Raw genomic sequence first — 20,513 nt, 5'->3', positions numbered from 1 at the left:
GGGCAGAAATTTTGCCTCACACGTAACCGGCAGGATCTAGGAAGACCAACCAGCAACGCCCACATTAAGCGAGATCAGACTCTTGTCAGCAATCGATTTCATTCGTGTCACGTTTTACCGTGCTGAATCTGTCTGCACTTCTCTGAAAGTCCGCATGGACTAACAAAACCTAAACTAAGAAAGGTCAATGAGCATTCAATGGTATATTCTTCAATGTACGACCGATGAAATTGATGTATTGACATGACATGGTATATTAATGTTGATATTGAACGACCTATTTACAAAAGTAGGTTGCTCGATGTTTGTGTGCCCCTACATTGTAGTTATGGTATTTGAATGAAGGCATTATCAGCAATGATTTCATTACTGCATGTATGCATTTATTGAATTGCTGCATAAACTTGGACTGTGTTATCTATAATTCAAATGCATGAGAAAAGTAGACCAATAGACGAACTGACCTTACAGCCATGCTTTATTTTTCAAGTCTCAACCAACTGCTCTTCACAGTCCACATATCAGATCAGCTGTATAGTACTACGTAAATGCCGCATCTACCCATCATTAGAAGCTAAATCTGCTGGATAGAAAAACATTTTCCCAAAGTATTTCAACTCATCGGCGCATCGCGATGTGTACAGATCGACAAGAAATACATGTATTTCATGCATATGAAAACTTCGCTTGATATTCTATCACGTCTTGATTTTCTCCTTAAACCCTTTTATCACCTACATTAGCAAAAATAGCTGCAGAATAATGCTCATAGAAATGTCTGTTTGCAGAAATCTAAGAAGCTATAACTGTCTGAAGAATTGGTTGAATTGAAACAACGACCGTGGCGTTGTTTTCCCCTGAAATCAAGTGGGCCGTAATATATCTTATTTTATGATGGCGAGCAGCATGTTCTTGTAGTCTCCCTTGCACTCGTCTTCCACAGCCTCGGCCATGGAGCGGCCGTACCGGTCCTCAAACACCGCCTTTACCTGCACAAGGTCAATCTGGAAGGAGGAGAGGAAGAAACGAGATATCAAATAAGTCCAGCTACAATACTGTAACAAGCCGTTACGGGGCTCAAAATCTAATCATTTTGAGGTCTCATCAAGACTTACCCAAACACCAAATAGCAATACAATAAATGTAGGCCTTCTCGATTTTTGCTTTTAATCCACATACATTGTCACGAACTGCCTAGATAAACGTAAAAGTGGAGTACCGACATGGTCCAAGGAAAAATTACTGGAAGGAAAGAACGGCAGAGGAGGGTGCTAGGACAATTGGGGGGGGGGGGGGGTGTGAGGGCAGGCTCATACCAACCGAAATGAACTCAACATAATCAACAGTTAGTGAACTCAAAACGTTTTAGGACATGCTTGGGGTTAAAAAAAGGTCAGCCTGGATTCAGAGCCATTACTCTTTTAGCGTTACCAGAAGAAAACGAATACGTACATGTAGCACAAGTACAGGTGACTTCAAACTAAAATAGACAGATAGACTCAGTCGGTCTCATTGATTACGGAAAACAACCGAAAACACCCATATCCTGCTAAAACAACCTTGTTTTCGGAAGTTCGGCTTGTAATTAGTTGTTTTCGGTTTGTTTTCCGTTGATTTTGGCTGTTTTGGGTTGTCATCGGCTTGTTTTTGGTAGTTTTCGATTGATTTTGGCTGTTTTCGGTTGTTTTTGGTTGTTGTCGGTTGGTTTTGGCTGTTTTCAGTTGTTTTCGGTAATTAGCGAGACCCGAATCAGTAGTGCCTTACCTCCGAGCGCGACACTATGCAGCGGATAAGGGTGGTGTCGTCAGTACCCCAGCCTTTACAGGCGTCGTTGATCCGCTTGGAGAAAAACCCGGAAAGGTTCCTCACACAGCTCACTTGGAGGGAAACAAACACACATGCAGGTAGTATCACAATGTGGCTCAATGGACACTTGATCGGTAGTATGTTAGCGTCCTAAACTGGATTTGTATTGCCCTTGACTTTATAATGGGAATATCATTCAAAACGTACCAGTATGACCAAAAAGACAACAAAACACAAAAAGCCTAAAAAGATTCGTTCTTTTGTCGATGAAATTCGTTGAGTGTTTTGTTAATTCGATCGGCCGCAGCGACCCCGCCAGCGTGCCGTGGGTCCAGTGCGAGGGGGACTTAACTCACACGCAAACTCTTAGTTCAGCCAGATGAGCAGAATCATGGTCCCAGCTGCGCATCAGTGCGCAAGGTGAAAAGTGAAGTGTCCCAAAATTGTGCAGAATTCTAATCTAGACCGTGCTTTACACATGCCCAGACGTGTTTTGTGTCAAGGGCCTTGAATTTTGACAAATTACCCACAACGCATCACACGTCTCATGCGCAGTTGGTCCCATGAACCCGCCTATAGACCTTTCTCACGCGGCGGACATGATAGAATGAAAACGAGGCCCTTGTGGCAAACATTGGACCGATCCTAACCGTCAACCACAATTAGCAGTTCATCCAATGATTACCTGATAATTAGAGAACCGACCAATGAGGAAGTGGCTGCATGACCGTCAAATATTTGCACATCTATGTTTTTCTTTTGCATTTCTACGTTTTAACGGAGGAGGGCGGGGACCATGGGATCAGTCAACGAAGCTCTAAATTGCTGCATCTTTTTTGTGCATTAAATTAGCTATAATACTGATACTTGGATATCATATTTCAAAACCTAATGTGATTTAGGAGGAAAACTAAATCTGTACATTATTTTTGCTTCTTTGCCTCATTGGCCTCGTCTTCATATCATACTACATGTATCATGTCCGCCGCGTGAAAAAGGTGTTCGCCATGCAGCCGGCACGACTTACCAATAGCCAGGTATCCATCCTTCACGGGTCCATCACACTCATCGTCTATCATGCTGTCAATGGACTGTCCCGCAAGCTGTATTGGAAAAAAAGTAACAGTATTACTAGAAAGGCAACATTTGCGGGAGCAAATGCAACATGTTTCGCCCATTTCCCTCCCCATGCAAAAAGCGACTGTGGCATAGAGGCTAACGTTTGTTGTATGTCTGCAATGTTTGTATTTGAATGGATAATTGAAATTCAATGTACTTGGTATCTATCCTGGTTGGTTTCGTGTTAAAAGAGTAAATTATGTTTACTTCAAGTAAATGTAGGACCGATAATGCAATATGGCGCTGGCATGACACTGTTAATATATGCAAAAAGGCGACCAACAAAACTTCGCCATCAAGCCGACTATCTGGTAACGTTACCACAAACAAAACAAGTTGCAGACGATTGTGTGTGGTGAAATCTTCGGCTTTTTTAAACTATTTTTTTAGTACAACGCTACGCCACACATTTTGTTTAATGCACTATCGATCAGCACGATATTCAAGACTTCCTCGCGGTCCGATAGTGTAGACATATAACGTTAACAGGGGTTTACGGAAGGAGGTTGAAAATTCTTAGGTTTACGTCATTTTTAGCCAAAAACTTTCAACAATTACTCAAAGCAAGGGCCTCCTTGCCCAAGTTAAATTTTCACGCACTTCACAACTCTCTATTGTTATTGTTAATGTTATTGTCAACGTCTCGATACGGGATGTTTCCTAAGATGGGAAACTTTGGACACTTTGTGTGCACTATTGTGCGCACTGCACTGGTGTCCAATCTTGGAGACACAGGGGTAGAAAATTCGTGTACATAGCGAGGAAATGTCAGGTTTCACTATAGTGTCCAAGCTTGCAAACTTGTGGAAATCTTTGTTTCCATGCAGTGTTAAAATAACACCGTGTGTGTCGAAAAATACCACAAAGTTTTGAACCTTCTCAATTGCACTTATCTTCAGTAGGACACAACAATAACAACACAAGGAATGTTAGCCAGGGAGTAGTGAAGTTGTGCCTGCACCTGTCAGTGCCCCTAATTAAATTGACTATTTCGACCAATCAGGTTGAGCTTGATAAATCTGCGCTCTCTCATTGGCTGACCGAATTAGTCCACCCGGCCAGATGAATAAAGATGTGACCTATAGGTCAGTGACCCCATATGAGGAAAATAGCCGATCTTCCTCCCCAAAACACCCTCTTAAATCGTATTTCGAAGTGTTGTATGCCGAAAGTGCGAATTGAATTCTTTAAATATTTGTTCAATGTACCACCATGGCAAATGTCAGGTCATTTGGATGTATTTCCAGAGCACAGGAGGCCAAAATGTACGTTTTTGGTCAGAAAAACCTCAATAAAATCACTTTCAAGGTCAATATCGAAAAGATTAATAAAAGGCTCCCAGGGTATTTACCCACTCTACCTGTATACCAAATTTCAGCTCAGTTGGTGCAGGGACGACCGAGCTGAGTCGATTACAAGATTTGACAGGAGAAAGAAACCATACGAACACAATATGTTGCGCCCAACAGTAAGTTGGGCTCAACATAATTATGGTCGATGACAGAAATGTTCAAAATATCTCTCCAGGTTATGATGTCTCATACGTATTTCGTTATAGCAGCAAACTGTGAATGAAACTTTCTTATCCATGATAGCTATACTTTGCATATTGAACGACCAAGATGAATATTAAAAGTTACATGTTAGAAAGGATTAAAGAGTACGTAGGACACAACCCTTCGTGAAGGAATTACGGGGTTTGTTAATCATAACACCAGGCAGTAACAAAGGCATTGGCTTGGAGAATTACCGCAAACTTAAAACCAGAGGGAAAAATTTCAATAAGGAACACTCCTCCCTTCTGTACTTTCGTCATTGTACTTGTCGAACAAAACGCGCAGATGGGCGAATCTTATTACGTCAGTACTTACGTCATTGTACTTCTCGAACATGGCTCGCAGGTGCGCGAAGCTCCTCAGCGCCAGCACGGAGTTGAACTTGGACTCGTCCGTCCCACGCTGGCCTTCTCCTGCCTACGACAAAAAAGACAACAAATGGATTAGGTAGATATTGTTTAAATCAAAGCCCTATTACAGCCCCTTGAAGAGGCGTGTTTGTAGAGCGACCAGAGTTACATTTGTGTGACTCCAGATTTCAAAAATGTTATATGATGCACGATGATTAAATGTGATTTAAAAGATGCACAAAACGCTAAACAATTAGTTCTTTGTCTATACAATTTGTTGAGCGATCTGTCAACTATCTGGTCACTCAGTGGTCACAGTCTTTAGTGAAAAGGGGCACAAAATCTGTTCATATTTGATTACTATGTACCTCGTATATTTCCCTGGCGTCCTCTTCTGCTTGATCTTCATCCACGTCGTCCTCTCCGCCTTCCTCGCGTTGGGCCTTCACATACGTGAACACAGAAAAAAAAAAAAGTTTAAGATATCGGTGAAATATTTCAGTCTTCGTGAATTCCTTGCTTCGTGAACGCCCTGACTGGCGCGGTTGTTACGGCTCCCACCGTTGAGTCATTCCGCGCCAGGCTGGAGGCCGGCCCGCCTTAGCCTGGGACCTCCCCCCCCCCCCCACTTTGCCCCTCGCGGGGTTATCTGGGGGTCAAACAAGTTGAAGTTTTATTTTTTCTTCATTTGTGTGACCTTTTCGCTGATTCTGTCTAATGCATTTTTTTATCCTTGTCGGTCGTCGGTTCTGTCATACGTGTAACGAAACGAAATGAAACGTACGACATATACGAAAGTCGTACGACGCGTTAATCGAGTAAACCCCAAGCCTACTGTTGTCCGATCATCACCAGCGCGTGTTATGCTAGGGTCACATTTCCAATCCGGGGCCCGGCCGGGCAGTCTTTGGGAACAAAAAGTATGATATAAAGTACAACAAAAACAGAAAACGTATCCCAAATCATCGAAGAGCATAGCCTGTGCAAATTTATTGACATACACTTTGATTTTTCGTTTCCGCAAACAGCCCGACCGGGCCCCGGTTAGGACCCTAGCATTACCAGTCTCGAATCAGACTCCTCCAAGGCCGGAGATAATAACAGGTCAAGTCAGCAGGGTAGGAATAGAATAGATTATCGCTGGCGGACTAACTCGTCTGGTGGCCATGGAGAGCTAGGTCTGCTAGACACAAGCGTGTCACAGTGTAATCCACAAATACCCCCGCCGATGCAGTAATCATATACATGTACCTCAGGGAAAACCGGTCAGCATTAAAAATACTGGCTCGCCGAGGCAGTCACGTGTGTCCTAAGATTCTTTGTTTTCCAATTTTCTGGGTCAGGCCATGCATGCCAGATAGATCCGACGGTCTGCAAAGATTCACGGCAACATTTTCCGTCGCAAGACTTTTTGCACTGTTTCTTTCGAAGATTTGGAATGCCCTATGAGGTGTTCCAAATGGAACATGGGGTTATTTATGCTCGATATGGTGTTCGACGGGAATGGTCTATTCATCGACAATCTAAAAGTTGTAGCACGGCGGTATGGCATAATCGTGGTACCGCCCTGGTTTTCATTGTTTTCATTACTGTGATCGAGAGACTGGTGACCTGACGGGTGTGACGGTTCCAACCTGTCCGACTAGTCATGACCTCTAACCTTCGCGCAAACCTAGGTTTGTCTTTCTCGTTACAGCTGCGTGTCACGGTGATCCTCCTGCGCTGGTGTTAGTTTTCATAATCGGACCAAAATCGGACAAAGGTACGTTTTTTTGTTCGTTTGTTTACTTGTCCTATCCGTGGGACTTTCCTAACCGAACCTAGGTACTCGTTTCCACCTGAGTGAAGTATGGAATTCGTGTGAAGCGCCTTTCCCAAGGCCACAACGTCAACGGGGCATGTCAGGATTCGAACACAAAATACCCTGTCATTATGCTACCGCAACACTACTAAATGTAAGTATGTAGTGTGACCAAGAATACAGTAGCCAGCTATACCTAACTAGCACAGTACGCTGGCGGATGCGGTTGACTTTGGAACGTTAGAAGCTGTTCCTTCAATGTACAAAATGGCTGCGTTATGCCTTCAGACAGTTCGCTAGCTATAATCTGTTGTCTATAATTTGAGCAGAATATCTAGCCTGCTGTTTATTTCAAACAACACATACTTGCTCCCGTCTTAATGAACTCTTCTCATTTCTTCTCACGTCCACAGATGACTTCTGAGTTTGACGCCGCCTTGTTCTTGACCATGTCAAGTTTCCCTAATGTCATCTGCACAATGTGGAAGGCGTTGTCTCTACTGTACTGGTACTTGGCCACGCAGAGAGGTTTGTGGAACGACAAAGGCAACGACCTTGGTCATCTCCTCACAGTTGTTGGTCTGAGCGCGCTCACGGAAGGCCCGATAGCGTACTTTCCCTTCAACCGCCCGGCTGTGGTCACCATGAAAGTTCTCAACCAGGGCTTGCTGTGCATGTTACTGTTCCTAGTCCACAACATGCGTGAGGAACGAGTCGGCAAAATGTCCGCCAGTCACCGCATGTATTATGCCCTGCTGGTCGAAAACGGTGCGGCCTTCAACCTGAGCTGGAACTACGTCCAGACCGCGACGCTAACCACCGCTCTGCTCACGCAGGGCTTCGGCGTCGGGCCGGACGTCCTGTTGTCAATGGACCTGATTCTACTCGCGATCTGCGTGCTGTTCACCGTGTCCTTGGAGTTGGTCTTTGTACGCAAGTTCCGGTGGACACTAGCGGCACATATCCCCATTCAGCTGTGGGTTTTCACCTTCTATCAGAACTCCGTTTTAGATGGCAAAACCGTTTGCGTCCTGGTCGTCTTGAACGCACTGTTGGTGTTGAAGAAAATAACATCGGAAAAGTGTAAATTTCTTACATTCTCCCTTAAAAAGAATCAAGATAAAGATGTCGAGCAACAGCCTTTGGAGCTCGAGGTCTAGATAATGTGATAATACGGTTTTAAGATGTCATATACATATAAAGGTGGTTATCTTTGTCATGCTACGATCACTATTGTCATGATATAACGGTTTGATATCGGATTAGTTTTTTTTTCTATACATGTTTAACTAGATCTATTATTTTGATCAATTTGCAGTCAGCCTTCCGGCATGAAGTTGGAACAAAGAATTTATATTGAGAGTCAAACAAAGGTGATAGTCTGATAATGATGTCGGTAAGGTGTACTTGTGACATGGAGAAACACAAACTTCACTGTCCGGCAGGTGGATGCTAGAAGAGCGACTTAATCAGGCTAACAGAAACACTACTTTTGAAGAAATAAATGTGCTAGGGAAACTTATCAACAGCTGATAATAAATTGATGCGTAATTGGCGAGTTTTTGTCATTTTTCGCCTTTTCTCGATGTTAACTTGTTAAGCTAGAGGCTAAAATTAGTCAGACTTTTTCAGGAGGGCATATGCATATCATAGATATCCGCCAAAAATATAGCGTAAAATTGCTGGCGGACTAAATCGTCAGACCCTGGAGAGGACTGGCAGACATTACCGTGCCACGATGTGATCACCGATGTGGCTCTTTCTAATGTTATCCTCCTTGAAATATTTTTTAAAATCCCTGCAGTTACAGAGTAAGCTGAGAGGGAGCCTAAACCTGAGTCTCCACCAGACTTCTCCGAGGCAGTAGATAATAACAGGGTAGGTGAAGAGCACATGATTGATGTCGGACTAACTCGTCTAATGTCCTAATTAAATAGACCGACCCCAAAGCCACGCCATTTGTTGTATTTCGAACACCTTCGCCTGTTCTATTTCAAACACGTCCGTCAAAAACAGCCCCGAAATCGAACAAAGGTACGTTTTTGTTGGTTCGTTCGTTCATTCGTTCGTCTGTTTGTTTGTTTGTTTGTTTGTCCTATCCGTGGCACTTTCCTAACCGAACCTAGGTACTCGTTTCCACCTGAGTGAAGTAAAGAAATTCGTGTGAAGTGCCTCTCCCAGGGGCACAACGACAACGGGGCATAAATAACACAAACACAAGATACCCTGCCATTATGCTATCGCAATGCCGCTAATGTACGTTTGTGGTGTGACCAAGAATAGAGTAGCCAGCTGCCTAGCTAATACAGTACGCTGGCGGATGCGGTTGACTTTGTACAAACGCATGTTCTTTCTCCACTGTACAAAATGGACATGTTACGACTTGAGGCGGTTGTCCAGTTATATAATAAGACCGATACCAAAGCAACTCCCCCTGCCCTCCGTCAAAAACAGGTTTGACTGACACAAAAATGGCCACCGCAGCTAGGTTGTCAATTGAATGCCACTGAATTCGGTTTAGCTTGTGGCTCTGAAACCCTTTCAGAGCGGGCCAAATAAAGATGCTGTGGCTTCTTTGTTGAAATCTGTATCCATCGAGTAGAGTTGTTTGAGGAGGGGGTAGATGTAGTTGCGCCTGAGAGCGTAATTTTTTCGGTCAATGTTGAAGCGGTAGGCGCTGCATAGCATAACATAGTCTGTTGGCATCAGCGTCCGGTTTTTGACAAACATCCGATGCACGCGTAACGTAAATAGGGTACGTATATCTGTGACAGGGTTCCCACTGTATTGGCTGTTTGCATAACAGCTGCATGATCTTTAGTAACTAAGAATTAAAATGCCCTTCTTTTACTTCCCTGTTCACTTTCAAATCAACCAGTATCACACAGCAGTAACGAAAGAGGCGAAACTTTCGCTAGCGGACGCATGTCCTGAGGCTGCATGCAACCAATACAGTGGAAAACCTGTCACAGATATTCGCAATCTGATTTACACCGGTGCCATTTCTGTCCTACCAGCGCTGTTTTTTTGACGGAGGTGTTCTAAATAGAACAGGGGGTTCTATACGTTCGATATGGAGTTCGACAGGATCGGTCTATTAGGGGTGATACAAACAAAATGTTCTCTGTTGTCTATATTAACAGAATGCTTAGCCGGCTGTTTATTTTGAAGAACAAGTCCTTAATCAGATCTTCTCCCTTTGCACATCTACAGATGACTTCTGAGTTTGTCGACGCGTTGTTCGTGACCGTGCTAAGTTTTCCCAACACTATCTGCGTAATGTGGAAGCTGTTGTCTCTGCTGTACTGGTTTCTGGCCACGCAGAGAGGGCTGTGGAACGACAGTGGCAACGCGTTTGGTCACCTCCTCACAGTTATGGGTCTGAGCGCGCTCACGGAAGGCCCGATAGCGTACTTTCCTTTTAACCGCCCGGCTGTGGTCGCCATGAAGGTTCTCAATCAGGGCTTGCTGTGCATATTACTGTTCCTGGTCCACAACATGCGTGAGGAGCGAACCTGCAAAATGTCCGCCAGCCACCGCATGTGTTACGCCCTGCTGGTCGAAAACGGTGCGGCCTTCAACCTGAGCTGGAACTATGTCCAGACCGCGACGCTCGCCACCGCTTCGCAGGGCTTCGGCGTCGGGCCGGACGTCGTGTCGTCCCTGGACCTGGTTCTACTCGCGATCTGCGTGCTGTTTACTGTGTCCGTCGAGCTGGTGTTCCTGCGCAAGTTCCGGTGGACACTAGCGGCACATATCCCTATTCAGCTGTGGGTTTTAACCTTCTATCAGAACTCCGTTCTAGATGGCAAAACCGTGTGTGTCCTATTCGTCTTGAACGCGCTGTTGGTGTTGAAGAAAATAACATCGGAAAAGTGTAAATTTCTTACATTCTCCCTTGAAAGGAATCAAGATAAAGATGTTGAGCAACAGCCTTTGGAGCTCGAGGTCTAGATAATGTGGTAAAACGGATTTAAGATGTCATATACATATAAAGGTGGTTATCTTTAATATCTTTGTCATGCTACGATCACTATTGTCATAATACAACGGTTTGATATCGGATTAGTTTTTTTTTCTATACATGTTTAACTAGATCTATTATTTTGATCAATTTGCAGTCAGCCTTCCGGCATGAAGTTGGAACAAAGAATTTATATTGAGAGTCAAACAAAGGTGATAGTCTGATAATGATGTCGGTAAGGTGTACTTGTGACATGGAGAAACACAAACTTCACTGTCCGGCAGGTGGATGCTAGAAGAGCGACTTAATCAGGCTAACAGAAACACTACTTTTGAAGAAATAAATGTGCTAGGGAAACTTATCAACAGCTGATAATAAATTGATGCGTAATTGGCGAGTTTTTGTCATTTTTCGCCTTTTCTCGATGTTAACTTGTTAAGCTAGAGGCTAAAATTAGTCAGACTTTTTCAGGAGGGCATATGCATATCATAGATATCCGCCAAAAATATAGCGTAAAATTGCTGGCGGACTAAATCGTCAGACCCTGGAGAGGACTGGCAGACATTACCGTGCCACGATGTGATCACCGATGTGGCTCTTTCTAATGTTATCCTCCTTGAAATATTTTTTAAAATCCCTGCAGTTACAGAGTAAGCTGAGAGGGAGCCTAAACCTGAGTCTCCACCAGACTTCTCCGAGGCAGTAGATAATAACAGGGTAGGTGAAGAGCACATGATTGATGTCGGACTAACTCGTCTAATGTCCTAATTAAATAGACCGACCCCAAAGCCACGCCATTTGTTGTATTTCGAACACCTTCGCCTGTTCTATTTCAAACACGTCCGTCAAAAACAGCCCCGAAATCGAACAAAGGTACGTTTTTGTTGGTTCGTTCGTTCATTCGTTCGTCTGTTTGTTTGTTTGTTTGTTTGTCCTATCCGTGGCACTTTCCTAACCGAACCTAGGTACTCGTTTCCACCTGAGTGAAGTAAAGAAATTCGTGTGAAGTGCCTCTCCCAGGGGCACAACGACAACGGGGCATAAATAACACAAACACAAGATACCCTGCCATTATGCTATCGCAATGCCGCTAATGTACGTTTGTGGTGTGACCAAGAATAGAGTAGCCAGCTGCCTAGCTAATACAGTACGCTGGCGGATGCGGTTGACTTTGTACAAACGCATGTTCTTTCTCCACTGTACAAAATGGACATGTTACGACTTGAGGCGGTTGTCCAGTTATATAATAAGACCGATACCAAAGCAACTCCCCCTGCCCTCCGTCAAAAACAGGTTTGACTGACACAAAAATGGCCACCGCAGCTAGGTTGTCAATTGAATGCCACTGAATTCGGTTTAGCTTGTGGCTCTGAAACCCTTTCAGAGCGGGCCAAATAAAGATGCTGTGGCTTCTTTGTTGAAATCTGTATCCATCGAGTAGAGTTGTTTGAGGAGGGGGTAGATGTAGTTGCGCCTGAGAGCGTAATTTTTTCGGTCAATGTTGAAGCGGTAGGCGCTGCATAGCATAACATAGTCTGTTGGCATCAGCGTCCGGTTTTTGACAAACATCCGATGCACGCGTAACGTAAATAGGGTACGTATATCTGTGACAGGGTTCCCACTGTATTGGCTGTTTGCATAACAGCTGCATGATCTTTAGTAACTAAGAATTAAAATGCCCTTCTTTTACTTCCCTGTTCACTTTCAAATCAACCAGTATCACACAGCAGTAACGAAAGAGGCGAAACTTTCGCTAGCGGACGCATGTCCTGAGGCTGCATGCAACCAATACAGTGGAAAACCTGTCACAGATATTCGCAATCTGATTTACACCGGTGCCATTTCTGTCCTACCAGCGCTGTTTTTTTGACGGAGGTGTTCTAAATAGAACAGGGGGTTCTATACGTTCGATATGGAGTTCGACAGGATCGGTCTATTAGGGGTGATACAAACAAAATGTTCTCTGTTGTCTATATTAACAGAATGCTTAGCCGGCTGTTTATTTTGAAGAACAAGTCCTTAATCAGATCTTCTCCCTTTGCACATCTACAGATGACTTCTGAGTTTGTCGACGCGTTGTTCGTGACCGTGCTAAGTTTTCCCAACACTATCTGCGTAATGTGGAAGCTGTTGTCTCTGCTGTACTGGTTTCTGGCCACGCAGAGAGGGCTGTGGAACGACAGTGGCAACGCGTTTGGTCACCTCCTCACAGTTATGGGTCTGAGCGCGCTCACGGAAGGCCCGATAGCGTACTTTCCTTTTAACCGCCCGGCTGTGGTCGCCATGAAGGTTCTCAATCAGGGCTTGCTGTGCATATTACTGTTCCTGGTCCACAACATGCGTGAGGAGCGAACCTGCAAAATGTCCGCCAGCCACCGCATGTGTTACGCCCTGCTGGTCGAAAACGGTGCGGCCTTCAACCTGAGCTGGAACTATGTCCAGACCGCGACGCTCGCCACCGCTTCGCAGGGCTTCGGCGTCGGGCCGGACGTCGTGTCGTCCCTGGACCTGGTTCTACTCGCGATCTGCGTGCTGTTTACTGTGTCCGTCGAGCTGGTGTTCCTGCGCAAGTTCCGGTGGACACTAGCGGCACATATCCCTATTCAGCTGTGGGTTTTAACCTTCTATCAGAACTCCGTTCTAGATGGCAAAACCGTGTGTGTCCTATTCGTCTTGAACGCGCTGTTGGTGTTGAAGAAAATAACATCGGAAAAGTGTAAATTTCTTACATTCTCCCTTGAAAGGAATCAAGATAAAGATGTTGAGCAACAGCCTTTGGAGCTCGAGGTCTAGATAATGTGGTAAAACGGATTTAAGATGTCATATACATATAAAGGTGGTTATCTTTAATATCTTTGTCATGCTACGATCACTATTGTCATAATACAACGGTTTGATATCGGATTAGTTTTTTTTTCTATACATGTTTAACTAGATCTATTATTTTGATCAATTTGCAGTCAGCCTTCCGGCATGAAGTTGGAACAAAGAATTTATATTGAGAGTCAAACAAAGGTGATAGTCTGATAATGGTGTCGGTAAGGTGTACTTGTGACATGGAGAAACACAAACTTCACTGTCCGGCAGGTGGATGCTAGAAGAGCGACTTAATCAGGCTAACAGAAACACTACTTTTGAAGAAATAAATGTGCTAGGGAAACTTATCAACAGCTGATAATAAATTGATGCGTAATTGGCGAGTTTTTGTCATTTTTCGCCTTTTCTCGATGTTAACTTGTTAAGCTAGAGGCTAAAATTAGTCGGACTTTTTCAGGAGGGCATATGCATATCATAGATATCCGCCAAAAATATAGCGTAAAATTGCTGGCGGACTAAATCGTCAGACCTTGGAGAAGACTGGCAGACTTAACCGTGCCACGATGTGATCACCAATGTGGCTCTTTCTAATGTTATCCTCCTTGAAATATTTTTTAAAATCCCTGCAGTTACAGAGTAAGCTGACAGGGAGCCTAAACCTGAGTCTCCACCAGACTTCTCCGAGGCCGTAGATAATAACAGGGTAGGTGAAGAGCACATGATTGATGTCGGACTAACTCGTCTACTGGCCTTAGGCTAGTAGACCGATCCCAAAGCCACGCCCCTTGTTCTATTTCGAACACCTTCGCCTGTTTTATTTCAAACACGTCCGTCAAAAACAGCCCCCGACGGACAAAAATGGAGGTATTCGAAATAGAACAGGGGGTTCTATATGCTCGATTGGGTGTACGACAGGATCGGCCTGGTAGACAGTAGCGTGCAACAGTGTATTCACTCGAGCATCTCCGCCGATGCAGTAATCATAAACCCCAGCCTGCAGGTAAAACCGCATTGAAACATACCGGCTCGCCAAGGCAGTCACGTGTGTCGTAAAATTCTTTTTTTATTTTTAACAAGTTTTAGTGTCAGGCCATGCATGCCAAATAGATCCGACGGTCTACAAAGATTTACGGCAATTCGGTTTGTCTGTCTCAAGACAGTTGAATTTTTGCACTGATTTTTCGAAGTGTTAAAATGCCCTCGGAGGTGTTCCATATAGAAGAGGGGTTCTTTATGCTCGATATGGTGTTCGACGGGAATGGTCTATTATCGACATATCTCAAACTTATAGTACAGCAGTACGGCATGATCATGGTACCGCCCTGATTTTCATTGTTTTCATTTCTGTGACCGAGAGACTGGTGACCTGGTGACGGTTCCAACCTGTCCGACTAGTCATGAACTCCGACCTTCAATCACACCTGAGTTTGTCTCTCTCGTTACAGCTGCGTGTCACGGTGATCCTCCTGCGCCGGTGTCAGCTTTCATTATCGGACCGAAATCGAACAAAGGTACGTTTTTGTTGGTTCGTTCATTCGTTCGTCTGTTTGTTTGTTTGTTTGTTTGTCCTATCCGTGGCACTTTCCCAACCGAACCTAGGTACTCGTTTCCACCAGTGAGTGAAGTAAAGAAATTCGTGTGAAGTGCCTCTCCCAGGGGCACAACGACAACGGGGCATAAATAACACAAACACAAGATACCCTGCCATTATGCTATCGCAATGCCGCTAATGTACGTTTGTGGTGTGACCAAGAATAGAATAGCCAGCTGTCTAGCTAGTACAGTACGCTGGCGGATGCGGTTGACTTTGTACAAACGCATGTTCTTTCTCCACTGTACAAAATGGACATGTTACGCCTTGAGGCGGTTGTCCAGTTATATAATAAGACCGATACCAAAGCAACTCCCCCTGCCCTCCGTCAAAAACAGGTTTGACTGACACAAAAATGGCCACCGCAGCTAGGTTGTCAATTGAATGCCACTGAATTCGGTTTAGCTTGTGGCTCTGAGACCCTTTCAGAGCGGGCCAAATAAAGATGCTGTGGCTTCTTTGTTGAAATCTGTATCCATCGAGTAGAGTTGTTTGAGGAGGGGGTAGATGTAGTTGCGCCTGAGAGCGTAATTTTTTCGGTCAATGTTGAAGCGGTAGGCGCTGCATAGCATAACATAGTCTGTTGGCATCAGCGTCCGGTTTTTGACAAACATCCGATGCACGCGTAACGTAAATAGGGTACGTATATCTGTGACAGGGTTCCCACTGTATTGGCTGTTTGCATAACAGCTGCATGATCTTTAGTAACTAAGAATTAAAATGCCCTTCTTTTACTTCCCTGTTCACTTTCAAATCAACCAGTATCACACAGCAGTAACGAAAGAGGCGAAACTTTCGCTAGCGGACGCATGTCCTGAGGCTGCATGCAACCAATACAGTGGAAAACCTGTCACAGATATTCGCAATCTGATTTACACCGGTGCCATTTCTGTCCTACCAGCGCTGTTTTTTTGACGGAGGTGTTCTAAATAGAACAGGGGGTTCTATACGTTCGATATGGAGTTCGACAGGATCGGTCTATTAGGGGTGATACAAACAAAATGTTCTCTGTTGTCTATATTAACAGAATGCTTAGCCGGCTGTTTATTTTGAAGAACAAGTCCTTAATCAGATCTTCTCCCTTTGCACATCTACAGATGACTTCTGAGTTTGTCGACGCGTTGTTCGTGACCGTGCTAAGTTTTCCCAACACTATCTGCGTAATGTGGAAGCTGTTGTCTCTGCTGTACTGGTTTCTGGCCACGCAGAGAGGGCTGTGGAACGACAGTGGCAACGCGTTTGGTCACCTCCTCACAGTTATGGGTCTGAGCGCGCTCACGGAAGGCCCGATAGCGTACTTTCCTTTTAACCGCCCGGCTGTGGTCGCCATGAAGGTTCTCAATCAGGGCTTGCTGTGCATATTACTGTTCCTGGTCCACAACATGCGTGAGGAGCGAACCTGCAAAATGTCCGCCAGCCACCGCATGTGTTACGCCCTGCTGGTCGAAAACGGTGCGGCCTTCAACCTGAGCTGGAACTATGTCCAGACCGCGACGCTCGCCACCGCTTCGCAGGGCTTCGGCGTCGGGCCGGACGTCGTGTCGTCCCTGGACCTGGTTCTACTCGCGATCTGCGTGCTGTTTACTGTGTCCGTCGAGCTGGTGTTCCTGCGCAAGTTCCGGTGGACACTAGCGGCACATATCCCTATTCAGCTGTGGGTTTTAACCTTCTATCAGAACTCCGTTCTAGATGGCAAAACCGTGTGTGTCCTATTCGTCTTGAACGCGCTGTTGGTGTTGAAGAAAATAACATCGGAAAAGTGTAAATTTCTTACATTCTCCCTTGAAAGGAATCAAGATAAAGATGTTGAGCAACAGCCTTTGGAGCTCGAGGTCTAGATAATGTGGTAAAACGGATTTAAGATGTCATATACATATAAAGGTGGTTATCTTTAATATCTTTGTCATGCTACGATCACTATTGTCATAATACAACGGTTTGATATCGGATTAGTTTTTTTTTCTATACATGTTTAACTAGATCTATTATTTTGATCAATTTGCAGTCAGCCTTCCGGCATGAAGTTGGAACAAAGAATTTATATTGAGAGTCAAACAAAGGTGATAGTCTGATAATGGTGTCGGTAAGGTGTACTTGTGACATGGAGAAACACAAACTTCACTGTCCGGCAGGTGGATGCTAGAAGAGCGACTTAATCAGGCTAACAGAAACACTACTTTTGAAGAAATAAATGTGCTAGGGAAACTTATCAACAGCTGATAATAAATTGATGCGTAATTGGCGAGTTTTTGTCATTTTTCGCCTTTTCTCGATGTTAACTTGTTAAGCTAGAGGCTAAAATTAGTCGGACTTTTTCAGGAGGGCATATGCATATCATAGATATCCGCCAAAAATATAGCGTAAAATTGCTGGCGGACTAAATCGTCAGACCTTGGAGAAGACTGGCAGACTTAACCGTGCCACGATGTGATCACCAATGTGGCTCTTTCTAATGTTATCCTCCTTGAAATATTTTTTAAAATCCCTGCAGTTACAGAGTAAGCTGACAGGGAGCCTAAACCTGAGTCTCCACCAGACTTCTCCGAGGCCGTAGATAATAACAGGGTAGGTGAAGAGCACATGATTGATGTCGGACTAACTCGTCTACTGGCCTTAGGCTAGTAGACCGATCCCAAAGCCACGCCCCTTGTTCTATTTCGAACACCTTCGCCTGTTTTATTTCAAACACGTCCGTCAAAAACAGCCCCCGACGGACAAAAATGGAGGTATTCGAAATAGAACAGGGGGTTCTATATGCTCGATTGGGTGTACGACAGGATCGGCCTGGTAGACAGTAGCGTGCAACAGTGTATTCACTCGAGCATCTCCGCCGATGCAGTAATCATAAACCCCAGCCTGCAGGTAAAACCGCATTGAAACATACCGGCTCGCCAAGGCAGTCACGTGTGTCGTAAAATTCTTTTTTTATTTTTAACAAGTTTTAGTGTCAGGCCATGCATGCCAAATAGATCCGACGGTCTACAAAGATTTACGGCAATTCGGTTTGTCTGTCTCAAGACAGTTGAATTTTTGCACTGATTTTTCGAAGTGTTAAAATGCCCTCGGAGGTGTTCCATATAGAAGAGGGGTTCTTTATGCTCGATATGGTGTTCGACGGGAATGGTCTATTATCGACATATCTCAAACTTATAGTACAGCAGTACGGCATGATCATGGTACCGCCCTGATTTTCATTGTTTTCATTTCTGTGACCGAGAGACTGGTGACCTGGTGACGGTTCCAACCTGTCCGACTAGTCATGAACTCCGACCTTCAATCACACCTGAGTTTGTCTCTCTCGTTACAGCTGCGTGTCACGGTGATCCTCCTGCGCCGGTGTCAGCTTTCATTATCGGACCGAAATCGAACAAAGGTACGTTTTTGTTGGTTCGTTCATTCGTTCGTCTGTTTGTTTGTTTGTTTGTTTGTCCTATCCGTGGCACTTTCCCAACCGAACCTAGGTACTCGTTTCCACCAGTGAGTGAAGTAAAGAAATTCGTGTGAAGTGCCTCTCCCAGGGGCACAACGACAACGGGGCATAAATAACACAAACACAAGATACCCTGCCATTATGCTATCGCAATGCCGCTAATGTACGTTTGTGGTGTGACCAAGAATAGAATAGCCAGCTGTCTAGCTAGTACAGTACGCTGGCGGATGCGGTTGACTTTGTACAAACGCATGTTCTTTCTCCACTGTACAAAATGGACATGTTACGCCTTGAGGCGGTTGTCCAGTTATATAATAAGACCGATACCAAAGCAACTCCCCCTGCCCTCCGTCAAAAACAGGTTTGACTGACACAAAAATGGCCACCGCAGCTAGGTTGTCAATTGAATGCCACTGAATTCGGTTTAGCTTGTGGCTCTGAGACCCTTTCAGAGCGGGCCAAATAAAGATGCTGTGGCTTCTTTGTTGAAATCTGTATCCATCGAGTAGAGTTGTTTGAGGAGGGGGTAGATGTAGTTGCGCCTGAGAGCGTAATTTTTTCGGTCAATGTTGAAGCGGTAGGCGCTGCATAGCATAACATAGTCTGTTGGCATCAGCGTCCGGTTTTTGACAAACATCCGATGCACGCGTAACGTAAATAGGGTACGTATATCTGTGACAGGGTTCCCACTGTATTGGCTGTTTGCATAACAGCTGCATGATCTTTAGTAACTAAGAATTAAAATGCCCTTCTTTTACTTCCCTGTTCACTTTCAAATCAACCAGTATCACACAGCAGTAACGAAAGAGGCGAAACTTTCGCTAGCGGACGCATGTCCTGAGGCTGCATGCAACCAATACAGTGGAAAACCTGTCACAGATATTCGCAATCTGATTTACACCGGTGCCATTTCTGTCCTACCAGCGCTGTTTTTTTGACGGAGGTGTTCTAAATAGAACAGGGGGTTCTATACGTTCGATATGGAGTTCGACAGGATCGGTCTATTAGGGGTGATACAAACAAAATGTTCTCTGTTGTCTATATTAACAGAATGCTTAGCCGGCTGTTTATTTTGAAGAACAAGTCCTTAATCAGATCTTCTCCCTTTGCACATCTACAGATGACTTCTGAGTTTGTCGACGCGTTGTTCGTGACCGTGCTAAGTTTTCCCAACACTATCTGCGTAATGTGGAAGCTGTTGTCTCTGCTGTACTGGTTTCTGGCCACGCAGAGAGGGCTGTGGAACGACAGTGGCAACGCGTTTGGTCACCTCCTCACAGTTATGGGTCTGAGCGCGCTCACGGAAGGCCCGATAGCGTACTTTCCTTTTAACCGCCCGGCTGTGGTCGCCATGAAGGTTCTCAATCAGGGCTTGCTGTGCATATTACTGTTCCTGGTCCACAACATGCGTGAGGAGCGAACCTGCAAAATGTCCGCCAGCCACCGCATGTGTTACGCCCTGCTGGTCGAAAACGGTGCGGCCTTCAACCTGAGCTGGAACTATGTCCAGACCGCGACGCTCGCCACCGCTTCGCAGGGCTTCGGCGTCGGGCCGGACGTCGTGTCGTCCCTGGACCTGGTTCTACTCGCGATCTGCGTGCTGTTTACTGTGTCCGTCGAGCTGGTGTTCCTGCGCAAGTTCCGGTGGACACTAGCGGCACATATCCCTATTCAGCTGTGGGTTTTAACCTTCTATCAGAACTCCGTTCTAGATGGCAAAACCGTGTGTGTCCTATTCGTCTTGAACGCGCTGTTGGTGTTGAAGAAAATAACATCGGAAAAGTGTAAATTTCTTACATTCTCCCTTGAAAGGAATCAAGATAAAGATGTTGAGCAACAGCCTTTGGAGCTCGAGGTCTAGATAATGTGGTAAAACGGATTTAAGATGTCATATACATATAAAGGTGGTTATCTTTAATATCTTTGTCATGCTACGATCACTATTGTCATAATACAACGGTTTGATATCGGATTAGTTTTTTTTTCTATACATGTTTAACTAGATCTATTATTTTGATCAATTTGCAGTCAGCCTTCCGGCATGAAGTTGGAACAAAGAATTTATATTGAGAGTCAAAC

The 20,513-nt window shown here is 44.8% G+C and overlaps 2 protein-coding genes across 2 annotated transcripts in view; one reads left to right on the top strand and one right to left on the bottom strand.

Moving 5' to 3' along the window:
* Positions 1–460: 460 nt before the first annotated feature.
* The window catches only part of LOC136428866 (annexin-B12-like), a 40,853-nt gene continuing 20,800 nt past the window's right edge, over positions 461–20,513 (bottom strand). Inside the window, exons 7-11 of the mRNA XM_066418676.1 lie at positions 5,200–5,274; positions 4,797–4,898; positions 2,834–2,909; positions 1,765–1,877; positions 461–1,004 (exon numbers count right to left, since the gene is read on the bottom strand). Coding sequence (XP_066274773.1) covers positions 885–1,004; positions 1,765–1,877; positions 2,834–2,909; positions 4,797–4,898; positions 5,200–5,274 — 486 coding nt within the window. The 3' untranslated portion in view covers positions 461–884. The remainder of the gene's footprint in view (positions 1,005–1,764; positions 1,878–2,833; positions 2,910–4,796; positions 4,899–5,199; positions 5,275–20,513) is intronic.
* On the top strand, positions 6,103–8,187 carry LOC136428869 (uncharacterized). Its single transcript, XM_066418679.1, has 2 exons — positions 6,103–6,593; positions 7,046–8,187. Exon 2 carries the CDS (start codon positions 7,046–7,048, stop codon positions 7,790–7,792), a length of 747 nt encoding a protein of 248 aa, XP_066274776.1. The 5' UTR covers positions 6,103–6,593; the 3' UTR covers positions 7,793–8,187.

Source organism: Branchiostoma lanceolatum, chromosome 2, assembly GCF_035083965.1.
Source record: "Branchiostoma lanceolatum isolate klBraLanc5 chromosome 2, klBraLanc5.hap2, whole genome shotgun sequence".
NCBI lineage: Eukaryota > Metazoa > Chordata > Leptocardii > Amphioxiformes > Branchiostomatidae > Branchiostoma > Branchiostoma lanceolatum.
The sequence above is the reverse complement of the archived record's forward strand: the minus strand, read 5'-3'. Positions and strand labels throughout refer to the sequence as shown.

What these genes read in the sequence shown, in the direction of transcription:
- LOC136428869 (XM_066418679.1), top strand. Translation starts at nt 7,046, where the DNA reads ATGACTTCTGAGTTTGACGCCGCCTTGTTCTTGACCATGTCAAGTTTC.